This window comes from Cavia porcellus, unplaced genomic scaffold (assembly GCF_034190915.1).
Source record: "Cavia porcellus strain 051 isolate PalLab524CR breed Dunkin Hartley unplaced genomic scaffold, mCavPor4.1 scaffold_21, whole genome shotgun sequence".
Taxonomy (NCBI): Eukaryota; Metazoa; Chordata; class Mammalia; order Rodentia; family Caviidae; genus Cavia; species Cavia porcellus.
The window spans coordinates 64582853-64610443 of NW_026947504.1; the positions used below are offsets into that span (position 1 = coordinate 64582853).

Consider the following 27591-nt stretch of genomic DNA (forward strand, 5'->3'; position numbering starts at 1 on the left):
TATGCAAACACACTCTGGTTGATTTTCTTTATGAAGTACTTATCCTATTTCTGTCTCTGGGTGACGCTTTGAGTATCAGTAGAAATCTAGTTTTATAGTATCGAAAAATACCTTGGCTAGAAATGGAATCACAGGTTCATACTTATTTTCCTGTAACATTTTGCATTTGGCATTTCTGGTGAGAAGCTTCATTACCAGTCTGATATATGTTCCTTTTAGATAATATAGATTTTTACCGAAGTTTGGAAGATTCTTATTTTTGCTACTTTCCAGTACATCACAGATTGTCTAGTGGCATATGTTAATCATCTTGGACTTAGAGGGCTTATGTTTTCTAGTTTCGAGACATTTTTGATCATGATGTTTTGTATTTCCTCTTGTTTTCTTTGTGTTCTCCAGGAATTATTGAACTAAATCTTCCAGGTTATTAATTTTTTAGGTTATGTGATTCTTCAGGAAGGTCTATTCTGTCATACTAAATTTATTGAAACAACTATTATCTATGGTGTTTAATTACTTATTTTTTGGAATTGTATATTATTTCATAGATGAGGTTTCCTTCTTTAGATCTTTGAGGATATCAAATACAATAATTACTTAAAATTATTTGCAGAATTCTCTAGTTTACTCTTATTAAATCTCATCAATCTGGTAAGCTTGTTGTGTTTCTTTTTATGCTGTACTTTCTTCAGATTTCAGGTACTCTTGGTTGTGCCTTTGTCTCCTTTGTGTGGTTTCCTGCCCATCCTTTTTCATTATTATTAAGATTGGCATTACTTTTGTAGCTTTCCTTTTTAATTTTTTTTTTACTACCGGGGATCGAACTCATGACTGCCTGCTTGCCAGGCTGGTGCTTATGGCACTGAGCTAAATCCCCAGCCTTCCTTTTGTAGCTTTTATCTGCTTACTTTCCCTAGATAGGCTTTACAGATTTTGTAGATAAGATATTTTTATGTTGACCATCACCATATATATATATACCATATGTATATATATCCCCCTTGGTATCAGGGATCGAACTCACAACCTTGCACTTGCCAGGCAGGCGCTCATGCCACTGAGCTAAATCCCTGGCCTACCATGGCCGTATATGTTTAAAACTCTTGTATTATTTTTATAGACTGATGTGGAAGTGGTAGAACTTATCATGTGGTGACTTAATATTTTGAGAGTGTAGGTTTTTGATCCCTTTTTTTTTTTTTTCTGGTAATTTTCGTTTTTATCGGTACCAGGGACTAAACTCACGACTGCCTGCTTGCAAGGCAGGCGCTTATGTCGCTGAGCTAAATCCCCAGCCCCCTTGATCCCTTTTTGACCGTTTAGTTCTGCCACTAGGTGTATATCTTATGGAAATAATCAAGACATACATAAAGTATCTTTAATCAGGATTATTCATTATACTGAAAAAAATTTCAAAAAGTTAAAAGAATCTAAGTGTCCAATATAGGGGTTTATTTATGTTACTCCTTATTAAAATTTATTCATAAAAATCTTTAATGAGTGGATTATTGGCCAAAATATATTATGTAGCCATTTAGTCATAAAAATATTAATGAAAGTATAGAATGTTATTGGTGAAAGTATGAAAATTTATATTCACTAAAATTCAAATTTTATTTTGAGATTATATACTGAAAGAATGTTAATTGCTGGCATTTGTTGAATCCTTCACATCTGTCAGGCAATATTCTAAACAGTTAAGTCATATCTCACCACAATTTGTAGGGCCAAAGGTTTAGCTTAGTGGCTTAAGCACCTGCCGTGCAAGCGTCATGAGTTCAATCCCCAGTACAAAAAAAAAAAAAAAAAAAGTTATGTTCCTCACCACAACTTATGAGGCAATATTATATCCCTGTTTAGACGGTTTTAAAGTCCTTGTAATATAGGAATTGTTTAATTGTTGATTAATTGTATGTGTTAATTGCATTAAATGTTTGGTAGAATTACGGTTAATTCTTGGTAATTTTGATATTTTGCATATTTTTTCCATTTAATTTGTATTCTTTTGTAATGATTCATGTTGTTTTAAAAGATAGAGTTGTTTATAACAGTATCTGTTTTTCTTTGTATGTTTTGTGCTTTACAAACTTATATCATTCTTTATTGTTTTCTTTACAGAATGTTTCATGCATTGTGGATCAAAAATGGAGTTGGTTTTAAAAAGATACTGTCAGTGATGTGATATACCTATTAATACTCACTTGATGAAAATACATAGACCAACAACTTTGGTTGGGACTAGTAGCCCATCTGAAGTTCTTCAGCCAGTTTCTATTTGAAAATTCAAGTACACTATGTGTTAAATACAACACTGTGATATTTGAAATGGAATAATGATTTTATCTGTTATGGAGACAATTGTTGGATTCCAGTTATCAGAGTGATTCATGTCATTCAGTCCTGATAAATTTAATTTTGAAGAATTTTATATCTATAAGCAACATCAAAAGATGGGAGAAAAAAATGGTAGGTTGAAGAATATATGTTAAATTTAATGTTTAAAATTTATAGCAAGCTATATTGTGAAATTTTCAAGGCTTTTCTTTGTAAGTGACTTTTCTGAATTAAAGGGAATAGAGTTCCAGTTTTGACTGTCTTTATAATTAATTGATAACCAGTAATGTTAAATAAGAGCTCTAATGTACTTTAAAATTTTTTATTTTGTAATGGTACTGGAGATTGAACTTGGGCTTCACACAGAGCTAGATCCCAGGCCCTTTTTATTTTTTTATTTTGAGATGGAGTCTCACTAAATTGTTCAGGCAGGACAGGCAGTACAGTCCTTCTGCCTCAGCCTCTCAAGTGCCAGTATTATACCTATGTGCATCTATACCCTGCTTCTAATGTATGTTTTTAAGAAATAGAGTTTTTACTTTTTAGAAAAAACAGTTTTTAAATTTTATAGTAAGGATAGTTCAGAGTCACTATATGCCCAGCGCTGAGTGAGCTTCAACTGTGAGTAACATCTTACATTTAGATAGTACATGTTAAATTAACAAACCCATATTGATACATTATTAACTAAAATCTGTAATTTATTTGTATTTACGTAATATTTTACTCTATTCCAATATTCTGTCCAGAATATTTACTTTTTATGTCTCTTTGACTCTTATTAATTCTGTGGATTTTTGTATCTAGGTATTTTGTGGCCCTCTATTAGAATTACTGTGTGATTTTTCTTGTGATTAGCCAGGGGTTATGGATTTTGAGCAGTAAGGTCACAGAAGTAAAATGCCATCTTTATCAACTCGTAGTAAGCTTTATCACCTGATTTATATAGTTTTTATAATCAGTTTTCTTCATTGTAAACTTAGTCTTTTTATTTTCTTCCCATTTGTTCCTGTATTCTTTGGAAATACACTACTATTTATACCCCAAACTTCAGAAGTGCTTCCCCTCCTTGAGAGTAGGATATTTATATGAATTATTTAGAATCCTTCTGTAAGAGAGATTTGTCTTCCCTCAATTATCTGTTCAGACATTTATATATTTGTAATAGTAGATACATTTATATCAGTGGATATGTGTTTTATACTTTGCATTATAATCACGTACTACTTTCCTGATTTTCTTGCTTAAATTGCCCCAGTTTGGTCACTAGGCCACTTAAGGTGACTTTTGTGTCCCTCTGACATACTCCCATCAATATGACTTTGGAGGAGTAAGGTCACAGAGGGAAAATGTCATTTCATCACATCATATCAAGGGTACATACTTGATAATGTAGATATACATCTGTATAGGTATTTTTTTTTACTTGTTTTTATTTTCTAATACTAGAAAATACTCAAGGCACAGGTTCTGTGTTTCTTATACCAGTCTTTTAATCAGCCATTTCTTGAATGAGCTCTGGTTCCTTTTATTAGAAACCAAGAGCTCAGCAGGGTGTCACTGGGTTTCTTACTTCTAGACCCTCTCACCTTGTAGGCCCTCTCACCTCAGAGGAGAGAAATATTTGCTTATAACATGTATAAATGCACAGATTTATAAATATTTGTAAATGTCACTATTTTAAACTCAGTAGGAATTTATATATTTCCAACTCTAGTCTATTGCCACATGGATCATTCTGTTCACCTTTCCTTGCTTTGTCTGTCAACTCCACTCCAATAGTGACAAATTCAGTTCTCACTACCTGTGATTAACTTTTCAATTCCAATCTATATGTACAGCATTTTCAGAATCATAAATCCTTTCCCAAAGATTTATGATTAAGGTCAACACCTTTTCTGCCCAACGCTTTAGTGAGATCATTTATATATTTGTAGTAGTTACATTCTCCTTACTGCATTCCTTACTGACTTCCTAAATTGTTTTTTTAATTTGTATACGTTAAGGTTCATTCTTTACTCTTTAAAATTATATGGGTTTTAACAAACGTGTAACATTATAGTATCATGCAGAATAGTTTCATTGCCATAGAGCATGCTCATAATACATGGAGTACTATACAGATAATCATACTGATTTCAGTTGAGTGATCTAGAACAGTAGTCCTCAAGCTTTTCTTGGTCTTAGGAATTTTACATTCTTTAGAATATTTAAAACCCTAAAGAGTTTTTGTTTGTGTAATGTCTTTAATGCTTAACTAAAATGTTTCAAATACAGTAATTGACTCATTTCAAAGAAAATAACAATATATTTAAAGTAGGAAAAAGTAACTTCAGTGAAGGACAATATTGTTTTATATCATTACAAATATCTTTTAATACCTGGCTTAATAGAAGAGAAAATCTGATATGTGCTTCTTTGTTCAAACTACTAGGTTATCTTACCTTGGATGACATACATAAAAACAATGAAGTTTTACACAGAAAGTTGGAAAGGGCAAAAGCATTTTAATAGCTTTTATATAATTGTTGATACTTTTCTGTTTGATTCCAAAACTCAACAAGTATTCATTTCTTAAAGATTAGTTGGAATATGCAATCTGAACTCAGTTTTTACAGTTACATTAAAATCCATTGGTTTATTTTGCACTTGGATTCTTTCCACATCTATGATTAACAATATCTTATGATTTTGGCTGGGGGGTGTTGGGGATTGAACCAGGGCCTTGTGCATGCAGGGTTCCACAGATACCACTGAGCCGCCCATTAACAACATCTTGTGATAGACACTTAATAAATACTGGTTTAATGAATTGTTGACAGGTTCCCTCATACAATATAAAAAGTCACATTTGTCAAATTCTTACTGATCTCATTTAAAGGATGATTAATTATTGACAAACTTTCAGTCTTCCCAGGGCAAATATTATAATTTTCACATGGTAGCTGGAATTTGGTCATTAGCAACAAATATTGTTTATTCTTCAAAGTGATAGGGATTACTTTATTTTCAGGAAAATGTGTGGCAAACACCCACATCTGAAAAGCCAGTCTTGTGAAGTGATTGTTTAAAAAGTAAAAATGGTTTCTAGTTTTAAAAGGCTAATTTAGCTTGTTTGGTCAAATAATACCTTTATCCTTGAGACAGCCCTTGTACCATAATGGCTGTACAAATGATAATAAGTTATGTTGCTTCATCAAGTACATTAAATGAAATTGGTAACAATCACTATAGCTCACTGGTAGTTTGGTGCTAATGCCTTGGTGTATACTAAAGCATCAGTTTACTCGCCAGTGCTTTTGTATATGTGCTTCCAAAGCAAGCACATCACCAGTGCTTTTGAACTGTCAATGTCGATAAAACAAAATGCAAATTTATCGTTATTATTACTAGTAGTAGTAGTAGTTTGAGTGTATATTTGTGTCAGTTTTTAGGTTCCTGTTCCTATAATCCTTATAAATAGCTTCTGGGAGATTTTTATTTTATTTTAGGATGTAATTCTATGTAGTATATGAATAAGATCAGGAACAAAAAAATTACAATTTTTTGTGTGTACTGGGGGACACTGAGGATCAAACCCAGGGCCTCTTCCACTGGGTTTACTTCTGAGCTACACGCCCAGCCCAAGACACTACAATTCTTTACATTGTAATAATCATGTGTAGGCTACAGCAGATGTGAAAGTCACTTTATCCACCATCTATCTTTCTTTCTTTCTTTCTTTTTTTTTCTTTCTTGTTTCTTTCTTCCTTCCTTGTAGCAGTACTGGAAATTAAACCCAGGGTCTTCATATTGAGCTACATTTTTTTTTTTTTTTTTTTTTTTTGCCAAGTCCCTAAGTTACCCAGGCTAGGTTCAAGCTTGTGGTCCTTCTGCCTCAGCCTCCCAGAGTACTGAGATTAAAAGTGATACCTGTAGGGCTAGGGATTTAGCTCAGTGGCATAAGCACCTGCCTTGCAAGCACACAGTCATGAGTTCAATCCCTGGTACCGATTTAAAAAAAAAAAAAAGTGATACCTGTGTCACCATTAACAGGGTCTCTTGAAGAACAAATGTGAAACCTAGCAGTGTGAACCGTAACCCCAGCAAGCTATAGCCCTAGCCTCTTTTTTGTTCAAATTATATTGCCTTGTTCTTTTATAAGGTGGTTCTAAGACTAAGCAGTGAGTTTGCTGTGTTTCTTTTTTCTTTTTCTTTCTATTTTGACACAGGTTCTCCATATACAGTTCAGGCTGACCTCAAACTTGGAGTCGTCTTGCTGCCTCAGCTCTCAGTGCTGGCATTGCAGATACACGTCACCACACGCCGCTTGTCATACTTTTATCAAAATAAATCAGTATAATATGCATGATCATTTCAAAGATAGTTTTAAATAAAAGTTAGACAAGAAAGAATTAGGCTTAATGGCTATGCTTTAGTATCTTTCTCCAGGTAGGACAGTGTCAGATGAGTCTGGAAGTTTTGTGTGTATGGCGCTGTGGCTTAAACCCTGGGCCTCATGCCATTGTCGTACAATGCAGCCCAATTAGTTAATTTTTAATTAACATAAAAATTGTATGTATTTGGGCTGGGCATGGTGGCTTAAGCTTGTAGTCCTAGCACTTGTGGCTGAGGTAGGGTTATCATAAGTTCAAGTTCAGCCTGAGCCATGTAGCGAGATCCTGTGTGTGTATGTATGTATATGTATGTAGTATAGTATATTCTGTAATATTATATGTATGTATTTATTTGCAGCAAAAACTTTCAGAAAATGTTCTTGTAGCTTTTTTTTGAATGTACACTATATTATCTTAGGCTCCTACTGTACAGTAAAACACCATAACTGTAAGTTAGAATATGTTCACCAACCTTTCCTCATCCCTTCCTCTCTAGTCTCCCCAGTCCTGATAACCAATATTCTACTGTCAGTTTCTTTGAGATCAACATTTTTAGATCATACAGTAATATCTTTCTCTACCTGATTTAGTTCACGTGTTGTAATATCCTGTTTACATTCATATATAGTCACAAATAGAATTCCATCCCTTTTATGGCTGAGTAGTATTCTCTCTGTGTGTCTGCCTGTCTTTCCTCCCTCCTTTTTTCTATCTCCCTCCTTCCTTCCCACCTTATTCTCACTTGTCCCTTTAATTCTGTAGCTTATCGAATAGCACTACTAGCTGTATGGTTCCCTGAGACAGAAAGATGAAAATCACTCTGAATTCCTCCTACCACCATCAGAGTGTGTTGTTTTGGTTTTGCCTGAGTTACTGGCAGTTGAACCTAGGACTTCTGCACTGAGCCACACCCCACACTCTTATTATTACTGTTACTGTGTTTGAGACAGGGTCTCACTAAGTTGCCCGCTTGGGGCTCACACTTACGATCCTCTTGTCTCCGCCTCCAAAAGTGTTAGGATTATAGGTCTGTGCCATCACTTCTGGCACAGACTGATCTAAGAAACACCCCAATCACGTCATAAGTACTTACACCTCTTGAGTAGTCTTCTACGTAAAAGTAAAGTTACTTAGTATGGCGCATAAAGCCCTTCATGTCATAGCTGTCTACCACTTGTCATACATTCTGTCCTCTCAGAATTGCATTTATTTCAAATTTAGAAACCTTGTCTGAGCTATGCTATGGAGAATTAAAAGTAGGCTTTGTCTTATGTAGTACACAAGGGGTCAGAATGTTAATAGGGAAACATCACCCCTCCTGAGGCTACCTGGTGGTAGCAGCCCTAATTTAGGTGATGAATCCCTTTGGGAAAGATGACTTTCCCAGTGTGAATTAGGATTCTTTAAGGACTAGGCTTTTTTCCTTATGAAGATTCTGCCTCTGTTACAAGATTGGAAGTTTAGGGTTTAACGTTTATAAAGGAAAAGGAAAACGTTATAAAGGAAAAGGAAATATATATATTCTTCTTTTATATATAGAGAATATGTATATATATATTCTTATATATATATATATATATATATATATATATATAGAGAGAGAGAGAGAGAGAGAGAGAGAGAGAGACTGCCAAAAAATGTATACACCCTTTAGCAGTTCACTGTAATAATAAATATATTGGAACTAGTGGCTGCCATTTTGAGCCATCTTGTAACTGTAGAAGCCAAAGGTAACAATCTCATGATGCCTCAATAAATTTAGTATTAAAACATTTTTTCAAGCTTTTTTTCCCCTGATGTATACATTTTTTGGTGTTCTCTGTAGTTACATTTGTATGTGATGTATACACGTAACAACTTCTTTTCTCATTAATTAATCAGTTGGTACTCAAGTGACCTTCCTAGGCAAGTATTGTATCACTGAGCTACAGCTCTCTCAAGTGACCTTTCTAAAATACAATTATTATGTGCCTTTTTGTTTAAAGCTCTATTGATTTGAAATAATTTTATACATTAATTTTAACATAAGTGTACTTAACATGTTAGATATTTTTGTTAGATTTAAATTTGGGGTGTGGGATTCGAGTTTTGCTGATTTTAATTGCCTTTCTCATTGATTTTCAATTTTAAAGGATTGCTTCTCTGAGAAAATTTTATTAAATGCGTATTAGCTGTGCATGGTGTTGCTTGCAAAAAAAAGTTGTCTTGATGGGCACCAGAAATGTTGGCTCCTTTATATAAAAACAAAACACTATTTGGTTTCACTTAATTAAAATTTTTTACATAAAAGTTTTTCTAGAAGCAATATTGGCAGGCATGCTGGCACATACTGGTACCAATGAATCCAGGCAGTCATGTGGCAGAGACTGGCAGAGACAGGAGAATCACAAATTCAAGAACAGTCTGGGAAACTTAAGAAGACTCTCTCAAAAAGTCGAAAAAAGAAAAAGAAGGGCTGAGGATACACCTCAGTAGAGCACCCTCAGGTTGAATCCCCAGGACTAAAAAAAGCAAGCAGTATTTTTGGACATTTAGTTATATTCAGTAGTCATTGAGATGCTTTATTCTAAAACTATCTATTTCTATATTCACTATAGGTTTTATCCTTGAAACTTTAAAATTGCATGTTATGTATGCATATGCCTCAATACTTCATATTAAAGTTACCTCTTTGTAGTGTCATTGAAGTCTATGTGTGTATGCATGCGTGTATTTGTGTGCTTTGTTTTTGTAATGCCAAGGATGGAACCAGGCTGTGGTGCTTTGTAGCTGAGCACTGTACCACTGAGTGACCTTCCCAAACCACAGTTTTATTTTTTAGGATAGGAGAAATAAAGGAGATACTTGAATCATATTCTTTACAGTTCCTTAAGGAAACATGATTAAAATCTTTTTCCTTGAAGGAAAGTGACAAATTGAATATTGATTTTATTGAGAACTAAGAAAATCTTTCTGTGTAACATGTGCCTTGGGGAAATTAGTCTGTTTCTATAAAACTCTTAGACCATTCATTTCTTCTCATTATAGTTGATGCAAAAAGTTTCTGGATGGAGCTAGAAGATGATGGAAAAGTGGACTTCATATTTGAAAAAGTACAAAATGTGCTGCAGTCACTGAAACAAAAGATCAAAGATGGGTCTGCCACAAATAAAGGTATGAAGGAATAAAACCACTTTTCAATAAGCTTAATCTTAGGTATAGCAATATAGTACTGTACTTTTAACATTGTTTTAAAAGTCAGATAATTTCTGTTTTCTAAACATCTAATCTCTTTGCCGTTTTTCTGCTTTGCTTCCGTCTTATAAAAAAGTGATGAATCTGATTGCTGGTGAATAATAGTTACTCTTTTACTTCTTTTTTTGTCAGCCTATTTTTTTAACCCTTACGTCTTTTTAGGGGATGGGTAGGAGGAAGGATGTTGCCAAAGTAATATCTTCTTATTGTATAGTATTTTGCATATATAAAAACATTAACAAAGAAAATTATCTATTACCTCATGAATCAGACAGTTTGTCTTACACATAATCTGCCAAAACATACTCATCAGGAAAAGAAAAACTTTTATGAATATGTTAATACTAGATTTATTGAGGCATCATGAAATTAATACAAATTACCTTTGGCCTCTATAATTACAAGAGATGCTCAAAGTGGTAGGCATTAGCTTCCAGACATTCATCAGTACAGTGACCTGCTGAAGTGTGCATACATGTTTTGGCAGGCTTTGTGTATGAATAAGCTCAGTGGTAGAGCATGTGCTTAGCATGCAGGAGGCCTTGGGTTTGATTGCACCAATACAAATTTAAATACCCTGAATGTACATATAACTATATTTTGCCTGATTTGAACAGAACTTGTTCTGTTAGTCTTCAGAAGGGAACGCTTGTGTTTTACACAAGACAGTTAAGTCATCCAGTTTTTTTCTTTTTCTCTTTTTCTTTTTTTTTTGGTCTTTAGCCCCACTTGGTTGCAGGGTATCAGCGTCAATGAAAAATCATCCTTTGGTGTATCTGGACATACACAGGGTTTTTGTTTTGTGTGTATGTGTGTGTGTTTTTGAGACAGGGTCTCACTATGCAATTCAAGCTGGCCTTGAGCTCACTTTGTAGTCCAGGCTGGTCTCAAACTTGCAGTGATCCCCCTGCCTCAGCCTCCTGAGTGCTGGAATTACAGGCATGCACCACTACATCCAGCTGGATGTACAGGGTTTTTTTGTTTTGTTTTGTTTTGTTTTGGTACTGGGGATCAAACTCACAGCCACATGCTTGCAAGGCTAGCACTTATGCTGCTGAGCTAAATCCCTGGCCCTGGATATACAGTTTTAAAGCAAGATTTCCCCTGAACTATTCTTAATGCTTTCTGGTAATATTTCTGTTTTTATGACATTAATCTATTACGTATTAATTTTTTTTTTGGTACTGGGAATCGAACTCATGACCTCGCGCTTGCCAAGCAAGTGCTTATGCCCCTGAACTAAATCCCCAGCCCTGTTGTGTATTAATTAATTAATTAATTTTGGCTTTTTGAGAGAGTGTATCACTATGTGGAACTGCCTCAGCCTCCCAAATGCTAGGATTACAGGCATGCGCCACCATGCCCAGCCTTGTATTCATTTTTTTTTTAAAGTACTAGTTTTCATTTTAATACTGTGTCTCAGCCTTTAAGTAAGTTTGAGTCCAGTTCAAGTAAGATAAAATATATAAATTGTTTAGCATAGTAGCTGGTTCTATAAAGATGGTGATAACTAATTGCCTTCATTTTTTTTCTTTTTATTTTTTCTTAACAGAGTATATCCAGGCAATGATTCTAGTGAATGATGCAACTATTAGTAAAAATTCAACATTGAAAAAATGTATGTACATTTCTTACCCCAATCCTGGAGCATTCTCTTACATTTCCTTGCCCCAAAACAAGCCATCCTTCATATGTTATATTAATTAATTATAATTTGAAACCAAATGTAAGATCCACATTGCTAAGTTATGCCAGTTTCATCTATTAAATGAAAAATCTTGCCCATCTACAGTCTTCTTTATATATAGAATGCAAAAGAATTCTAAGACTAAAATAAACCTGCTTTCTGTGAAGAACACTAGTAGAAAGGTATGTGTTTTGTTTTAGTGAGGTTGGTAGATAATTTTTCATTTCTAAATTTTTTTTTTTTTTTAGATCATCGGTCTTCCAGGCTCTAAACAAACTCAATTTAGAAGGTTCAAAGATGGCAATAAAAAACTGTTTCTCTATTCACAACACTTCTGATACCATACCAAGCAGTAGTCCAATTTTTGTGAACACCTTCATCTTCTATAGTTTAGTTTGATTGTGACATTAGCTACTCAGTGCTGACTCCATAAGTCAAGGACTGAGTCCCCTAGGACTTGTCTTCTGCTTCTGATGCCAGTCATAAGCCCTAGGCCTCTGCTACTTCTGAGTTGCCTTCAAATCAGAGAGTTCTCGTAACACCCTTACCAGGTTTCGTAATTTTACTATAATGGCTTAAAAAACTCAGAGGAATGCTTCATTTATTATTAGCAGTTTATTACAAAGGATATAAATGAACAACCAGATGAAAAGTAACGAAAGTCAGTCTGGAGGATCTCTAGGTTAAGGAGTTTCTCTACTTGTTAAGTTTTGGATATGTGTCACCCTCCTAGCATATGGATGCTTTCACTAACCTAAAAGTGCTCTGAATGCCATCATTTAGGATTTTTTTTTTAAATATTCATCACATAGTCACAAATGACCAATGATTTGTGATTGAGTCAGTTGCCTGCCCTTCTCTTCTTCCAGGCGATAGGGGACAGGAGTGGTTAGGGCTTAAGATTCTAATCCTGTAGTTGTGCTTTCCAGTGACTAGCCCCATCTGTGTGATCCCAGTTACCAGTTATCATTTTAGCATACAGAAGACAAGCACTCACCCCTACGGAGATTGCAAGGGTCTTAGAAGCTCTTAGGTCAGGAACGAGGAAGTAAGACCAAGTACTGTAACAGTAGGTGTTCCTATTACTTCATCAGTTAGCAGAGTAAGTGTTTTAGTACTCTGTCTGAAACTGGGGCAGGACTGACACATACTTCTTTTTATTTGTACCAAGACTGGAAAACTTGAAGTTATTTTATCGGAATCAAAATTCCATAAATCTTCGTATCACAAATTTCCTCTTGTTGAGGGAGTACTGATTTTAATTAGTACAGTTGGGATACTGGCAAGAGATTTCAATTTTGTTTTACTGCCATAATTTGGAGGTTTACAACTTTTAAATCTCTGAACTACATCCTAGCATCTTCATTCTATTTTAAAGAAACCTTTTGTTTGTCAGGAGTATTCTCAATTTCAGTAAATATAGTTTGAAAAGAATATGTTCTTGAATAAAATAACCTCCCTTTTACAGTATCCTTCAGTAACATCTGGAATTGTAGGAGTGAAATCTTTATCTCAGTGGCTAGCATTGGGAAGGGCTGTGAATTAATCTGACAGAAGACAGATTTAACAGGAGAAAAGGCATACAGGCTAATTAACTTGTAATTTTACATGCACAGGAGAATCATATAAAAAAAGTGAATACCCAAAGCAGTGATGGGATTTGAGAGCTTATTATACCGTCCTTACAGAGGAAGGATAGGAGCGGAGGGCATTTGTGGAAGAACAAATGACTTTTAGAAGGAGGTGAGGAAAAAGGCAGTTAGGGAAGCACAGTTGGCTTCTGAGAGTTAAATTAGTCCTGAAGGGACAGATGACAGGAATGATAGTTTGTGACAATGTCTGGATATGGTGCTAACTTCCTCTCTTCGCCTGTGATGTCAATTATTCCTGTTTGAAACTCCTAGAGGAGGCAGTTTATGACAGGTTTGAGATATTTTGTGTATTTTGTGCTTTGAATTTGGTAAGGATCTGCTTTTAGGTAGTTAAGAAGAGTTCAGAGGAGGTCTTTTCCTACATTAGTTGAGAGTTAATATACTTTAGCTCAAAATAATCATTATGCTACTGTGACATATCTGGACCCCTTCAGAATCAACACAGCTTTAAGGGACTATATGTTTCCCCAGACAGGCTTTTAAATGCAGGTAGTAGTAACAAGAATATAATTGAAAGCAACACTTTTTTTTCTGAACCAACTTACTTACCACTAAAAGTGTACGTGCTGTCGAAGTGAGGGTATTTACCACTAACAGTAAATTGGGTTTTTGTTTTGGGACTTTTAAAGAATAATTTCATTAATAGAAATGCTATATAATTTTACATTTTATGTAGTTCATCTGAAACTAACAAACTTATGAAATAAAAGAATATCTATTTGCCAGTGTTTAAGTAATTAGGGGAAAGCTACACATAATTGACATTATGTTAGCAAGTATGAAGATTAGAAATTGTAGTTATAAACTTCTAGTATTTATTTTTAAAAGAATACTAAGACTGGGCAATCGACTCGGGACCCCCTTCTCTCTCTCTCTCTTAGACAGAAGCTTTCTTTTCTCTCAATACATATATTCTGCTCTTAAAAAAAAAAAAAATGGAATACTAAGACTGAGGAAAAAGCTGGGCATGGTGGTGCACACCTACAGTCCTAGCACTGAGGAAGCTGAGGCAGGAGATCACTGTGAGTTCAAGGCCAGGACTACAAAGTGAGTTCAAGACCAGCCTGAATTGCACAGTGAAACCATGTGTCAAAAAAAAAGAGGAAAAAATGCACTTAGTGTGAGGTGAAAACAAGCCCTTGGGAAGCAGACTACACTCCCTAGAGTCTCATCAAACACTGATTACCTTTACTCACCTCTCTTAGTTAACAACTGTAAATACTTAACTGTCCCCATACAAGATGGGTTACTTTTTCTTGACAGACATTGCATCTGTTTTCTGTCTTACAATTGTAGATACCCATGTTTTCCCATAACCTTATTTCCAACTCTTTGGGTACATTTGTTTTGCTCATATTTGTTAATGTAGATTTTTTATGATTGTGGCCAAGAAGTAACCTCGGGAAAATAAGAAGTTCTTAATTTATATGATTTCTTACAATTATTATAGTTTTCTTCACCATAAGATTTTAAATCTTCTTTTGTTACCTAGGTAACTAAGGGGGAATATTTGTTTTCCAGTGAGCCAAGGCACAGCCTTGGTTGTAATTTTAAATGTTCCTTATTAAACTTTCATTGCTGTTTTTAGTAAAACTAAAACATTTCACTTGAGCAAACTTTAGTGAGGCTTCTGAACTTTCAAGTACTTCCTTGAAAAACGCAATTTTATCAAGAACCTCTTTTTTCTCAATATCTGATAAATATCTGATTAGATTCCTTACCCCCTCCCATCTTCCTGTGATTGTCTGATTATTCTCTAAAGCAAAAGTCCTGTTAGAATGGTTAGCCAGAATCCCCTTTTCCTTTTATATTCCCTCCTAACCATTTGTCATCCATTTACCACCACCCTGCTCTTGAATACCAATTTCCACTTGCTTGTGCTATTTCAGATTTGAGTTCAGTCTCTTGGGTCACTGCACTATCTCCTTGCAGTGTTCTCCATACTTATTGAAGTAGAACTGAATAAAGTCTGCTTTATATGTCTTAGCAGGTGTCATTGAAAAAAAAATTTTAGCAGCAATATAGCCAGCTGTGGTGGCACCTGTGTAAAATCTCAGCACTCAGGAGACTGAGAGGACTGCTGTGAGTTTGAGGCCCGCCTGAGCTACATAGTTCAAGGCCAATCTGAACTACACAATGAGACGCTGTCTCAAAAAGTCAAACAAACAAACAAATCCCAGCAATATAATAAGGCAGGATAAGAATCACTTTTTTCCTTAAAGTCCATTAGTATACATTAAGGAAAGTTTTTAAACCAAACAGAATATTCCTATAATCTATAAATTTTTCCTTAAATAGACCACTTCATTTCTGTATTATAGATATGTTAGAGGATAAGAATAGTTCAAGGGCAGTATAAAAACAAGAAAAAAGTAGAATGTATTTCTAGCATGGCCAAGACTCTTGATTTGATACCCAGCACTGTAACAAAGAACAAAGAGAGGGGAGTAAGGGGCGGTGGAGGATGTTACGTGTAAAAAGATAACATGAAGTACGGCATGATACATAGACCAAGAGAGGTAACCAAATTCCTCCTCCAAAATGGATGGTTATGGAACCGTGACCAAACGAAAGATACACGTTCTATCTTACGATTTTGCATAAACCTTGAAAAACTGATAATTTTCTGTAAAGTATAGCAGAAAGAGGGATACTTAATGCTCACCTTATAGTTGGTTAAAATACAGTTCACATTCAGCCCAAACTACAGGTTTCCTAGTAGCACTCTCTTGCAAGCATTTTAATTTATCTGAGTCATTATAAATATTTTTGAAACTATTGACACCTAATCTTTTGGCTGTATATTGAAATCTTAATATTTTTGCAAATTTTATGATTCCTTATAGGCAGAATTTCTAAAAGATAGTATTTAGAGGTTTTAGCTTTTAACTTGGTACACTTATTACTCACATTTGCAATTTTGTCCATGTAGATCATATAACTGTGACTCCAAGAGAACAGGAAAACAAGTCAAATGTATTCCCTTCTACATCATCTGAAGACTCCTTTCCAAAAGGCTTTACATTTCTGTATGTATATACATATTTATGTTAATGTTTTTGCTCTTAGAGATTTAGTCTTTCAAAATCCTTTGATATTAGATAAACGATATAAAAAGGCTTTTTCCCATTAAAGCTTTACAAGTTACAAAGTCTGGTATTTTATAAAGGTTCATGAGTCCCTTAATAGATTATTTATTTAATATCCCTAAGTAAGTAAGTCATTTTGTAATACAGTGGTACCTCAGTTTATGAACTTAATTTGTTTTACGATTTTGGGGAAGATGGGTGCATTTGTGTTTGCATGTAGAAGATGACCATGGTCATGTTTGTTACTGGATACAGGGTTTGCAAAAGGAAGCAAAATAAATGTTTTCATTTCTGAACCAAAGCATTTAGTGATCTGAGGCATTACTATATTTTGCTTAAGGTATTTCTGTATTTCATTAGTACAGTAAAATTTACCAAGTTAGCTTCCTTAAAGAATTTGTAGATGTAGAATATTAAAAGAAATTTGTAAGTATCTTTCAGTATTCAGTTTGTGAAATGTGTAATTGTTCTCAAGTAGTAGAAAGTAATAATTTTCCTGACCTCCCTTTCACTATTTATCTCTAATTTTACTACACATTCCTTTGCATAAAGGAGAATTATACAAGAGCAACTTTGACCTTCTGATACTTTGTTTTTTTTTTTTTGTCTTTTTGTGGTTTTTGTCGGTACCAGGGATCGAACTCACGACTGCCTGCTTGCAAGGCAGGCGCTTACGCCGCTGAGCTAAATCCCCAGCCCCCCTGATACTTTGTCTTTGTTTATTTTTAGTAGGTAATATCTCCACTAAAACCTTTAACTACTAATTCAAGGAAAATTTCTTGAAAGTTTTCTGCCAAAGCAGGAAGTTCTGAAAAACAAAACACAGCATCTTTAGAATTAATGTTTAGCTTTTGCTTTAATTTTATTTGTCCTTTCAATGAAGTATTCAAATGACTCCCTAAAAATTCTTGAAATTAAGGAGTTACAAAAGTTGAACTGCACCTATAATCCTTGCACTTGAGATCTAAGAGGCTGAGGCAGGGGTATCATATATGTGAATCCCTGCCCTTATTCCCCATTTTATAGCTCATGAACAATTTTTTTCCTAGAAATTCTGAGCACTTTATAATGTAAAACTAAAATTTCATTTTTATACAGATGAAACCATTCTAAGTCACTAAAATATGATTCATTTTCAAATAAACTTCTACTCAACAAGCTCTTCCCCATCTTAAGTTTAGACAGTTTACATTTTAAACCTAAATGTAAGTGTCTCCTTTTGGCTTAAATGCATTAGATAGCTTAGCAGAGTCTTTTTGAATTGTGGATCTCTTTTGTATAATGTTTTGTGTATTTTCTAGCTTATTGTGTATAATAAGTTCCCTCATTTTTTGGTAATTTTTGTTCTATTTGTTCTTCTTTTGTCTTTGGTATTGGGTATTAAACCTAGAAGCACCACTTGCTTTTTGGTAACAGTTCTACCCTGAGCTATATCCTCAGCCCTTTTTAAGAGAGTTGTACAAAGTTGCCCAAGGTGGCCTTGAATCTACCTGCCTTAGCTTCCTGGGTAACTGGGATTATAGGTGTGCAGTACCATGCCCAGCAAGCTTGCTGGCCTTTATTGTCACTGAAAACAATATTAAATGTAGCATAACTAAAGACAGACTTGTGACACGAGAGATCTCTTTTCATTACTCTTACATATATGTGCTGCAAAAGCAAGCGCTTCATTACTCTTCAGAAAGAATGTTTGACCAGCCTAGTTTTCCTCTCTCTCCTCTCTCTTCTCTCTTTTTCTTTTTCTTTCTTTCTTCCTTCTTGTTTTTGTTTGTTTGTTTGTTTTTTGAGACAGGATCTTACCATGTAGTATAGGCTGGCCTCAAACTCAGTGATACTCCTGCCTCAGCCTCCTGAGGCTGGAATTAAAGGCTTGCATCATCATGCCTGGCATAGTTATGTTTTCTTTTGTAAAGCTGTCTTGAGAAATCTGCTGTAGTATTCTATAACAATATCAGAGTTTATCAGAACTTTATCAAAAAGGAAAATTCTCTTAATTTGGACTTCACTCACCTAACTGTTGACTCAACAAATAGTATTGACTTTTTAAATTCTAAATTTTATGTTTGATTCTCTTTTTTAGAAACACTGACGAGATCAGTAGCTTTGAGTACACTAAAATTAATGACTACTTTATAGAGTGAGATACATTAATATTTCATGTTCACTTTCCTCCAAAAGCAAAAAGGAAATCAAAGAAATAGCTGGAATGGAGGAAATCAAGTAATGATATATGGAGAAAAGAATGGCACAGAATCTGATTTGAAACATAATTTGGTGAAGTCAAGCTGAAAAGGAGAATGAGACATTTGGTTTACTATTTAACACAGAGCACTACTAACTTGAAAGTGAGCAGCCTATGTCAAAACAGAGAAGAATGTCAGGGGAGTCTAAGAGAATTTATTACAGTGAATTCTGAATGAAATGAAACCAAAAAATAGTAAATCTCAGAAAGACAAACAAGGGAGGCACGGTGGGGCGTGCCTGTAATCTCAGCACTTGGGAGGCTGAGGCAGGAGGATCACTGAGTTTGGAGGCCAGGCTGAACTGCATAGTGAAACCCTGTCTTAAAAAGAACCCCCACCCACCCATCCACCCCCCCCACGCCAAAAAAGAAGACTTAGAAGTGCTCAGAATTCACTGCGTAGTATACTGCTTTATAAGGAAAACAGTAAAAAGGAAGTTGGCAGCTAATAATAGGGAACAAGTACTTTCAGGTCCTGGCTTTAAAAATTAAGGAAATATTGGATACTAAAATAAGTGAAAGGATTAAAGTAATTACAAAAGTGGAGTGGGCTAATGAAGATAGGAGTTAATTGGGAGAATGAAACAAAAGTAGATTATAGAATCTATTTGCCTGTTGTTTTTTAAGTTAACATAAATAGTCATGCATATACTTGGTTACTTCACCCAGCATAGATTTTTTTTCTTTTTTCTTTTTTTTTTTTGTACAAGGGATTGAACCCACGACCTTGCACTTGCCAGGCAGGTGCTTATACTGCTGAGCTAAATCCCCAGCTTCAGCACTGATCTTGAGACCCAGTCATTTTTCTATTTTTATTTTTACTTTTATTTTAAAGAGATAAAACAAAGCAAACCAAAATGGAACAAAGTAGAGCAGAGTAAAACAATGCAAATAACACAGGATTTCAGAAAAAGACAGCAGGAAATCAACAGTGGCTACCATAACGTCTCTTGTTTTCTCATTTTTCTGTTTTTAGAATTGTTTCATTTTGTATAACTCTAGTTTGGTTTTCTATAATCTGAAAGTACATTTTATTTGTCTGCCTCTTTATGGATGGGTATTTAGGGGGTTTCAACTTTTTTAAAAAAGGACTCATGGGGTTGGGGATTTAGCTCAGCGGCATAAGCGCCAGCCTTGCAAGTGTGCGGTCATGAGTTCGATCCCTGGTACCAATAAAAATGAAAAAGACAAAAAAAAATTATTAAAAAAAAATAAAAAAGGACTCATTATGAAAGTTACCTTTTAACGAGGCTAACATGTTGATGATGGGACTGTAATCCATATGTTTTGCTGCCAGGCAGCTGTGATTTGAATTGACTGTCCCATCAGGTGGCTTGAACTACCAGTGATACATACATGACTGTCAAGCAGCATGTACCACTTATCAGGGGTACATTTGATTATAATAATGCAAAGAAAGGCACAGATTTAGCAGATCAGATGTTATCATATTATAGTTCTTTGAGAAAATCATTAAAATGATATAAAAGTTATAATACAGCTAATTTGTGGAAGAGCAGTTGTAAATGCATGTTATATATACCAGCAATGGGGTACTTGTAAGGTTTCTATGTTAAAATTTAGAGAATTATTTATTAATAAACTACTCATGAATGTAAATAAATTTGTTTATTATAATTTTAATAATTGTATTCATATTTGTATTTGAGCAGTAATTAGATTCAAGCAATTAACTACATTTGGTCCATTTATAGGCTTTTTAATTAATTATATTAGTAAAAAGACTAATAAAACAGATTAGATCATTTGCACCACCCGTGGCTCAGGCCAGCAGGAACATGCTAACCTGGGATTAATAAGCATATCCAGAATGCAAAAGAAAAGAGCCAGAGGATTTCTGAGTTGGTATTTATATAAATATGAAGTACAGGTATTTTCAACATATTTAAAGAACTGATTATTAAATGCGTACTGCAAAAGTACTGATTGTGGGAAAACCTGATGTATTTATTGTGAACTAAAAAGTAAAGCAAACAAGTAAGAACACCAGGACTTAGAATAAATTACATAGAAGCCATGATCAAAAAAAATAACTTCTGAGTGTAGAAGAATATGAACTCTGGAGGTAAGGGTACCACAATATGGGAAAATACTAGTAGACAGCTTTTTAGGGGAGTACTGAGGATTGAACTAAGGCCTTTGCACTAAGCTACTTCCCTAGGCTTTTTTTTTTTTTTTTTTTCTGGAAATGATCTTGCTGAGTTGCCAAAGCTTGGTTTGAACTTGGCAATTCTCCTGTCTCAGCATTCCAGAGTGCTAGAATTACAGCTTGTGCCACCATAACCAGCTTAACAAAAAATTTTTAAAATAAAATTTTAGTATTATGACTAACATATAAATATCTTCAAAATATCAACTCAAAAACCAACAAAAGTAACAACATGGTTAATCTGAAATTCAACTTCTGCAAAAGCTCAGAAAATATGTTATCCATATACTGTTCTAGAAAACTTTCTCAGATATCCTGTTACAGGCTCTGAGATGAGTCAAATATAGAATTTAAAGTTGAAGAAGACATAGTACTTAAGAAATGGCAATGCAGGAAATCTATTTCACTACAGAGACATAAGAAAAAAGCTTATCTTTACGACTGCCACAAGACATTTTAAAAATATCAATACCTACTTTTAGAAATAGTATTTTCCTTCTTTCCTTTTTCACTCTCTCCATAGAATTTTAGTAAATACAATAGAATGTCAAAGAAAACATAAGTATTGAAATGTACAAAGTAATAATTATTTATAGATAATCTCAACTACCTTGGGAATCCTGGAAAGATGATGGAAGAGTAAGCAGCAGAGTAAAGAGCCTCTCTGGGAAAAAACAGTCCAGATGCTGGAATATAGCATTCTGGAGAAGACAAAAAGGAAGTGGATCCCCTCAACCCAAGAAGCACCCAGAGTAAGAATTGAAGCCCAGAGGGAAGAGAAAAAAAAAAAAGAAAAGAAAAAACTTAACAGAAGAAGGTGGTAGCTGGCAGCACTTTTACCTGGAGCCGAAACCACCGTGCAAAAAGCACTGTTGGAACCTAGGGACGCATGGTCACAGTGAAGCTGATGGCTGGCAAGCCCGAAGGCCTCTCTGGGGAGACATGGTAGCAGAGGCAAGCAGCAGACCCAAGAACTACACTGTTGGTGGTGACTGTGGGTGACTTCATTCAGCCACTCTTAGCTCAGTGCAGACTGGTGGAAATTGCTTAGACTGAGTCCCACCTCTGGACACAATCCAACAGCCACCAGAGGTTTCCCTAAAGCTATCCCTAACCAGCTCCACCCACCTTGCACATAGGAATGTAGTGAGGGCTCCCGCAGTTAATAGCTCAGGAGGGAGGCACCAGCCTGCCCTGTCTCTGCTTGCATTCCACAAGCCACCGAAAGCCCTACACCAGCGCATCCAGTGGTCACAATCGGATATCCCTAGCCAGCACACTTCAGAAAAATTATAACCAACATAGGGAAGTGCCAGGGACCCCACTACCTACTTGTCTGGAAGAAACTAGGAACATGACAAGAAGCAGCAGCAAAAGGCCATCTCAGGCCTCCAACCCAAGCAGTACTGGTCCAGGAGATGTAAACATGGAAGAGATCGAGACACCTGAAATTTCTGAAGCAACAGCAACTAAAATAAACAACTTCAAGAGGCTATAGAAGAACTTAGAAATACTACTTCAGGTAAAAAAAGAAATGAGAAACATAATAAAAGAATTGCTAAGCACCTCTAAAGAAGACACAGATGGAAGAATGGAGGAGCATAGAAAAAGGAGGGAAACCTTCAATGAAGAATATAAAAAAGATTTAGAATACATGAAACAAATTCAAAGAGATTACCAAGAAATTAAAAACTCCACTGAAAGCTGGCAGAACTGCTTGAAAGAAACTAAAGACAGACTATCAGACCTTGAAGACAGGTTTGCAGCTTGTGATCATGAAAGGAAAGATCTCAAAATTAACAAGGAACCAGGAAGTAACAATACAAAGCTAGAAGATGACAAGAGAATCTATAACTTAAGAATAAAAAAATGTGAGTGAAGAAGCAGGGTAAGCACAAATGAAATACAAAGGCTATTTATAGAAATAATTAAAGAGAACTTCCTAAGCATAGGAAAAGGAAATGATATTCAGGTAAGTGAGCTCCAGCCAGCTATAAACAAAATAGATCTACACCCACATGTATAATAATCAAGATCCCAGAAATTCAACACAAGAACAGAATATTAAAAGCTGTCAGAGAAAAGAAACAGATCACCTATGAAGGAAAACGATTCAGAATCAACAGACTTCTCGACACAAACCATCAAATCAAGAAGGGCTTGGAATGAAGTGTTACAGGTCCTGAAAGAAAATAACTTCCAACCCAGATTGATGTACCCTGAAAAACTGTGTCTCAAAATAAATGGAGAAAAAAGATGCTTCCATGATAAAGAGGAATTGGGGGAATTCATGACCACCAATCCAACCCTACAAAAAATACTGAAGGACATTCTAGAGATAGAGAGAAAAAAGACCATGGTTTCAGGAACAGCAGCAGAGGGGGCTCACTAAATGGGGCAGATAGTGGAGTGAAGGGGAAAAGTAGACAACCAACAGCAGAACAATAGCATGGCAGAGATGAGGCAGAGAAGGTTGGCTATCATCTCTAACACAGACGGCCTTGATACACTAACAAAAAGAAACACAGGCAGAGTGGATCAGGAGATTGTCTTATCAATATGCTTTATATAAGAAATACATTTAACCCCAAAGGGCATTTATAGACTGAAAGTCAAAGAGGAGAAAACAATGCTCTACGTGACAGGGAACCAGAAAAAAGTGGGGTAGCTTGCCCATCAGCTGCAGATTGGTTAGAAGTGACACTTTTATACAGTGGAAAACTACTCAGCTATAAAGAAAAAAAAAACCCTTGAGGCTCTTGTAAGCAAATGGATACAACTTGAGATCATGCCCAGGGGTAAAAAGGTTCAGAATCACTTAGGTGAATAGCGGGTTGCCTCCTAATATAAAAATTAAAGAAGTTAGTGGGATCCAAAATGTACAGTACATCCTGTGAAAGTGAAAGGGGAAGAACTGTGGGAAAAGGGAAGGCATTGCCACTGTTAATCTATTATCATGATTTGAAACCCATGTGTTTTCATTGTTTTATTTAGTTTGGTTTTATTCTGTTTCAGTTTGTCTGCTTGTATTAATTTGATGGCATAGACAGCTATTCCAAAGATAGCAGGATATATTATGATAACCATTTTTGATTTTCTGTTAGCTTGATTTGAAGCCTTGTATTGCTTTCACCGTTTTGTTTTAACTGATTTTATTCTATTCTGTTTTGTTTGATAGTATCAAGTATGATGGTATAGGCAACTACTTTGAAGACAAGATACACTATGATAACCATTCTGGTTTGACTGTTATCTTTTGAAGTCTTATAATGTCTTTAATGTTTTGTTTTTATTGGTTTTGTTCTGAACTGTTTTGTTCAGTGTTATTATGCCTGATGATGTGAACAATTCTTTTGAAGGTAACAGGAGGCATTATAGTGGCCATTATTGATCTCCTTCTATTTTGTTTTTAAGTCATGTACCATTGTTGATCCTTTTGTTTTGATTGACTCTGTTTTGTTTTGTCTCACTTAGTTTTATTCTCTTCAAAATAATAAAAAAAAAATCTCATCTACCTTGAAAAACTGTTATCCTGGCACAGAATTAATTTGGTCAGGAGGCAGCATGAGGCCAGAAAATGAGAGATCATATTTTGGGTAATGTATTTATAAGAATATGGAAGTAGGCATGGTGGCACATGCCTATAATTCCAGCACCCTTGGAGGTTGATGCTGGAGATCACAAATTTAAGCCCATCCTGGGCAACTTAGCAAGACTCTTTCTCAAAAACTTTGTCCAAAACTTAGGAAGAAGCCCAGGGGGAATACCTTGGGTTCTGTACCTAGTATGTTAGCACCACTCAAGAAGTCTTTAATGGACTAGAGATGTAGCTCAGATGGTGAAAGTTAAAAAATATAGATGGAGGCTCTTCTGAGAAACTTTCTTTCCTTTACTTAGTTTAAAATGTTTGGGGGCTGGGGGTTTATCTCAGTGGCATAAGCGCCTGCCTTGCAAGCAGGCAGTTGTGAATTCGATCCCCAGTACCAATAAAAATGAAAAAGACCAAAAAAAAAATAATAATAATAAAATAAAATGTTTATGCGACTTAATAGTTTCTTAGGATTTTTTGTATTGTTTTGGAATAGTTAAGTTGTTGAAGGTGTTAGGACATGTTTTATTTGCTTTAGCATTGTTTATGGAAGCTGAAATATCTAGTAATTCCTCTTAAGGAAGATGTGCTATGGTAAGATCAGGAATTTAGTCAAGAATGAATAGATGTAGATGTTCATGTATATGTATGAATGTTTAGTGTTCATCAAAGTAGTAACATAGAGACAAATAGAATGAACTTTTCTAACACTGAGATTTATAAATACATCTTTTCACCTATTAGACTATGAAATAAAAAATATCAAGATCTGCTTGATTGATGAAGCTCTGTAAGAGGAAGCATGCTCATATATTACTGAAGCAGCTGACCCATTGAGAATAGTTTGCAAATATTAATAAAATTACTAATGCATTTATCTCATGTCCCACTTTTGGAGTTTTGTTTGTTTGTTTTGTTTTTGGTACCGGGGATTGAACTCATGACCTCACTCTTGCCCAGCCGGTGCTTGTGCCACAAAGCTAAACCCCCAGCCTTGGAGTGTTTTGTTTTTTTTTAATATGTTTGCATATATGAAATTGCTATATACAAACTTATTCGTCACATAATTTCAGTAAACTTTGGAAATTACTCAAAGGATTACTGTGTAAGTGAGAAAAAAAAAAAGAAAATGAAAAAAATTTCCATATCTGCACGTCCAATATGGTAGCCATTAGCGACATGTGGTTATTTAAATTTAAAGTAATTGGGCCAGGGATATAGCTCAGCAGTACAGTACCTGCCTGGCAAGCACAAGACCCTGAGTTCAACTGCCAGTACCAAAAATAAATATATTTAAACTAATAAAAATTAAACCTTAAAGTTTCATTCTAAATGTCATACTAGTGACATTTAAAGTGTTTTGTTGCTATACATGACTTTTGGGTATTAGTTAGTATAGGCACTAACTAACTATAGGCATAGACCAATGGAGATGGTTCTGTTGGACAGTACTGCTTTACAAACATAATATAAAAATATTATAATACATAAGGGGCACTTAAAGAAAGAAAAATAAAACTCAGGTTCTTTGTGGAAGTTTAAAGCTGAGTTCCAGGACTTTTTAAAAAAAAATACAGACTTTTTTCATAAATTATTTTCTCTTAAAATCAGTAGACATCCCATTTTTACTTGTCAGTTCACCATCATTTTCAGATGTGTTGATATGATTACTAGGTAAATTATATATTATTTAAAAACCAGTTGTTAGATCCAAACAAGGTAACAGAATTAATACTTTATTATAAAAGTAATAAGTTAATAATAAAAATTAGTAATTTTCTAGCACATCTTTACTGGTTTTTGTAAGCAAAATGATTGAACCAAGCATGCCTGGCAAAGTATCTTCCTCAGCTGTTTATTGAATGCAAACTCTAAATATTTTAGGTGCTTTCAAGTACCTCACTGAAAGTTGCCTGGAGTATTCTGAAATTACCTACATATAACCTTTAAATGGTGATAGAACATATTAAAATATTTATTTCAGACTCAGGTTTATTTTACTGTTGTCCATGAAGGTAGTGATACTTTATTTTGTCATCTTACTGTGCAGTGTTTTTTAAAATACAGAATTGTACTAGATGGATGAGATACTAATGAATAATCTGTTTTAACAGAAATATAGAAAATAAGAAAAATCTCCCTCTGGATAATAAAGTTGTAGAATGTAGAGGAAAAAGATCACCCATGAATTTATCTTACCAAAGTCATCATTGTTCTTGTGCCTGTCTGATGAAAATGCCATCAACCACCAAGGCAGAAAACCCTCTGCAATTACCAATCAGATGTCACTTCCAAAGACGACATGCAAAGACAAACACTCACTCTTCAGCACTTCATGTGAATTATAAAGCTCCTTGTGGAAGAAGTCTGCGAAACATAGAGGAAGTCTTTCGTTACCTGCTTGAGACAGAGTGCAGCTTTTTATTTACAGATAACTTTTCCTTTAATACCTATGTTCAGCTGACTCGGAATTACCAAAAGCAAGAAGAAATTGTTTCTGATGTAGATATTAGCAAGGGACTAGAATTGGTACCCATTTCTTTCTGTAATGAAATTGACAATCGAAAGCTTCCACAGTTTAAGTACAGAAAGACTATGTGGCCACCAGCATATTATCTAAACAATTTTTCCAGCATGTTTACTGATTCCTGTGACTGTTCTGAGGGCTGCATAGACATGTGAGTAGCAAAACAAGACATTTTAAAAACTATTCTGAATATTGGGATTCTGTCAAGAAGTCCTACTGTGTATTAATTTATCCCTAAGAATCTAAAATGAAGAACAGTGCTATCTCACTTGCAATAAGAAAGAAAACTGCCAAATACAGTAATTTGAGATGTATTCTAATAATATTTTCTTTAATCTAGTACCATAGTTATAATAGTGGATGCCATTTTATAGTGCTAGACACTCTGATGGCTGCTTTGCATGCTTCCTTATTTCATCAGAAAAACCCTGAAGTAGATAGTATTATCTCTGTGTTAAAAGTGAGGCTTGGAGAGAAAAAGTCAGATACTTTATAGGCCAAACAGTTTGAATGTTTTATTTTCTTTGACACAGTGTCCCACTGTGTTGCCCAGTCTGTTATTTAGCTGATAGGCTCAAGCAGTTCTCAGCCTCATAAATAACTGGGACTACAGGCTTGTGCCACACCACACGTGGCTTAAACTCTGCTTTGAGGGGCTTAGAATTTGGGATTGAACCCATCTCTTTTTTTA

General features: G+C 34.9%; 1 protein-coding gene across 3 annotated transcripts in view; it reads left to right on the top strand.

Annotated features, from left to right (window-relative positions):
* Window positions 1-27591, top strand: part of Setdb2 (SET domain bifurcated histone lysine methyltransferase 2) — a 78362-nt gene that overhangs the window by 3148 nt on the left and 47623 nt on the right. For 2 of the 3 annotated variants that reach the window (XM_063232794.1, XM_023560491.2), the window contains 5 exons: window positions 2119-2466; window positions 9738-9863; window positions 11497-11562; window positions 16216-16312; window positions 26488-27051. In XM_063232794.1, coding sequence (XP_063088864.1) covers window positions 2388-2466; window positions 9738-9863; window positions 11497-11562; window positions 16216-16312; window positions 26488-27051 — 932 coding nt within the window. In that variant the 5' untranslated portion in view covers window positions 2119-2387. The remainder of the gene's footprint in view (window positions 1-2118; window positions 2467-9737; window positions 9864-11496; window positions 11563-16215; window positions 16313-26487; window positions 27052-27591) is intronic. The other variant, XM_063232795.1, reaches the window with a different exon arrangement.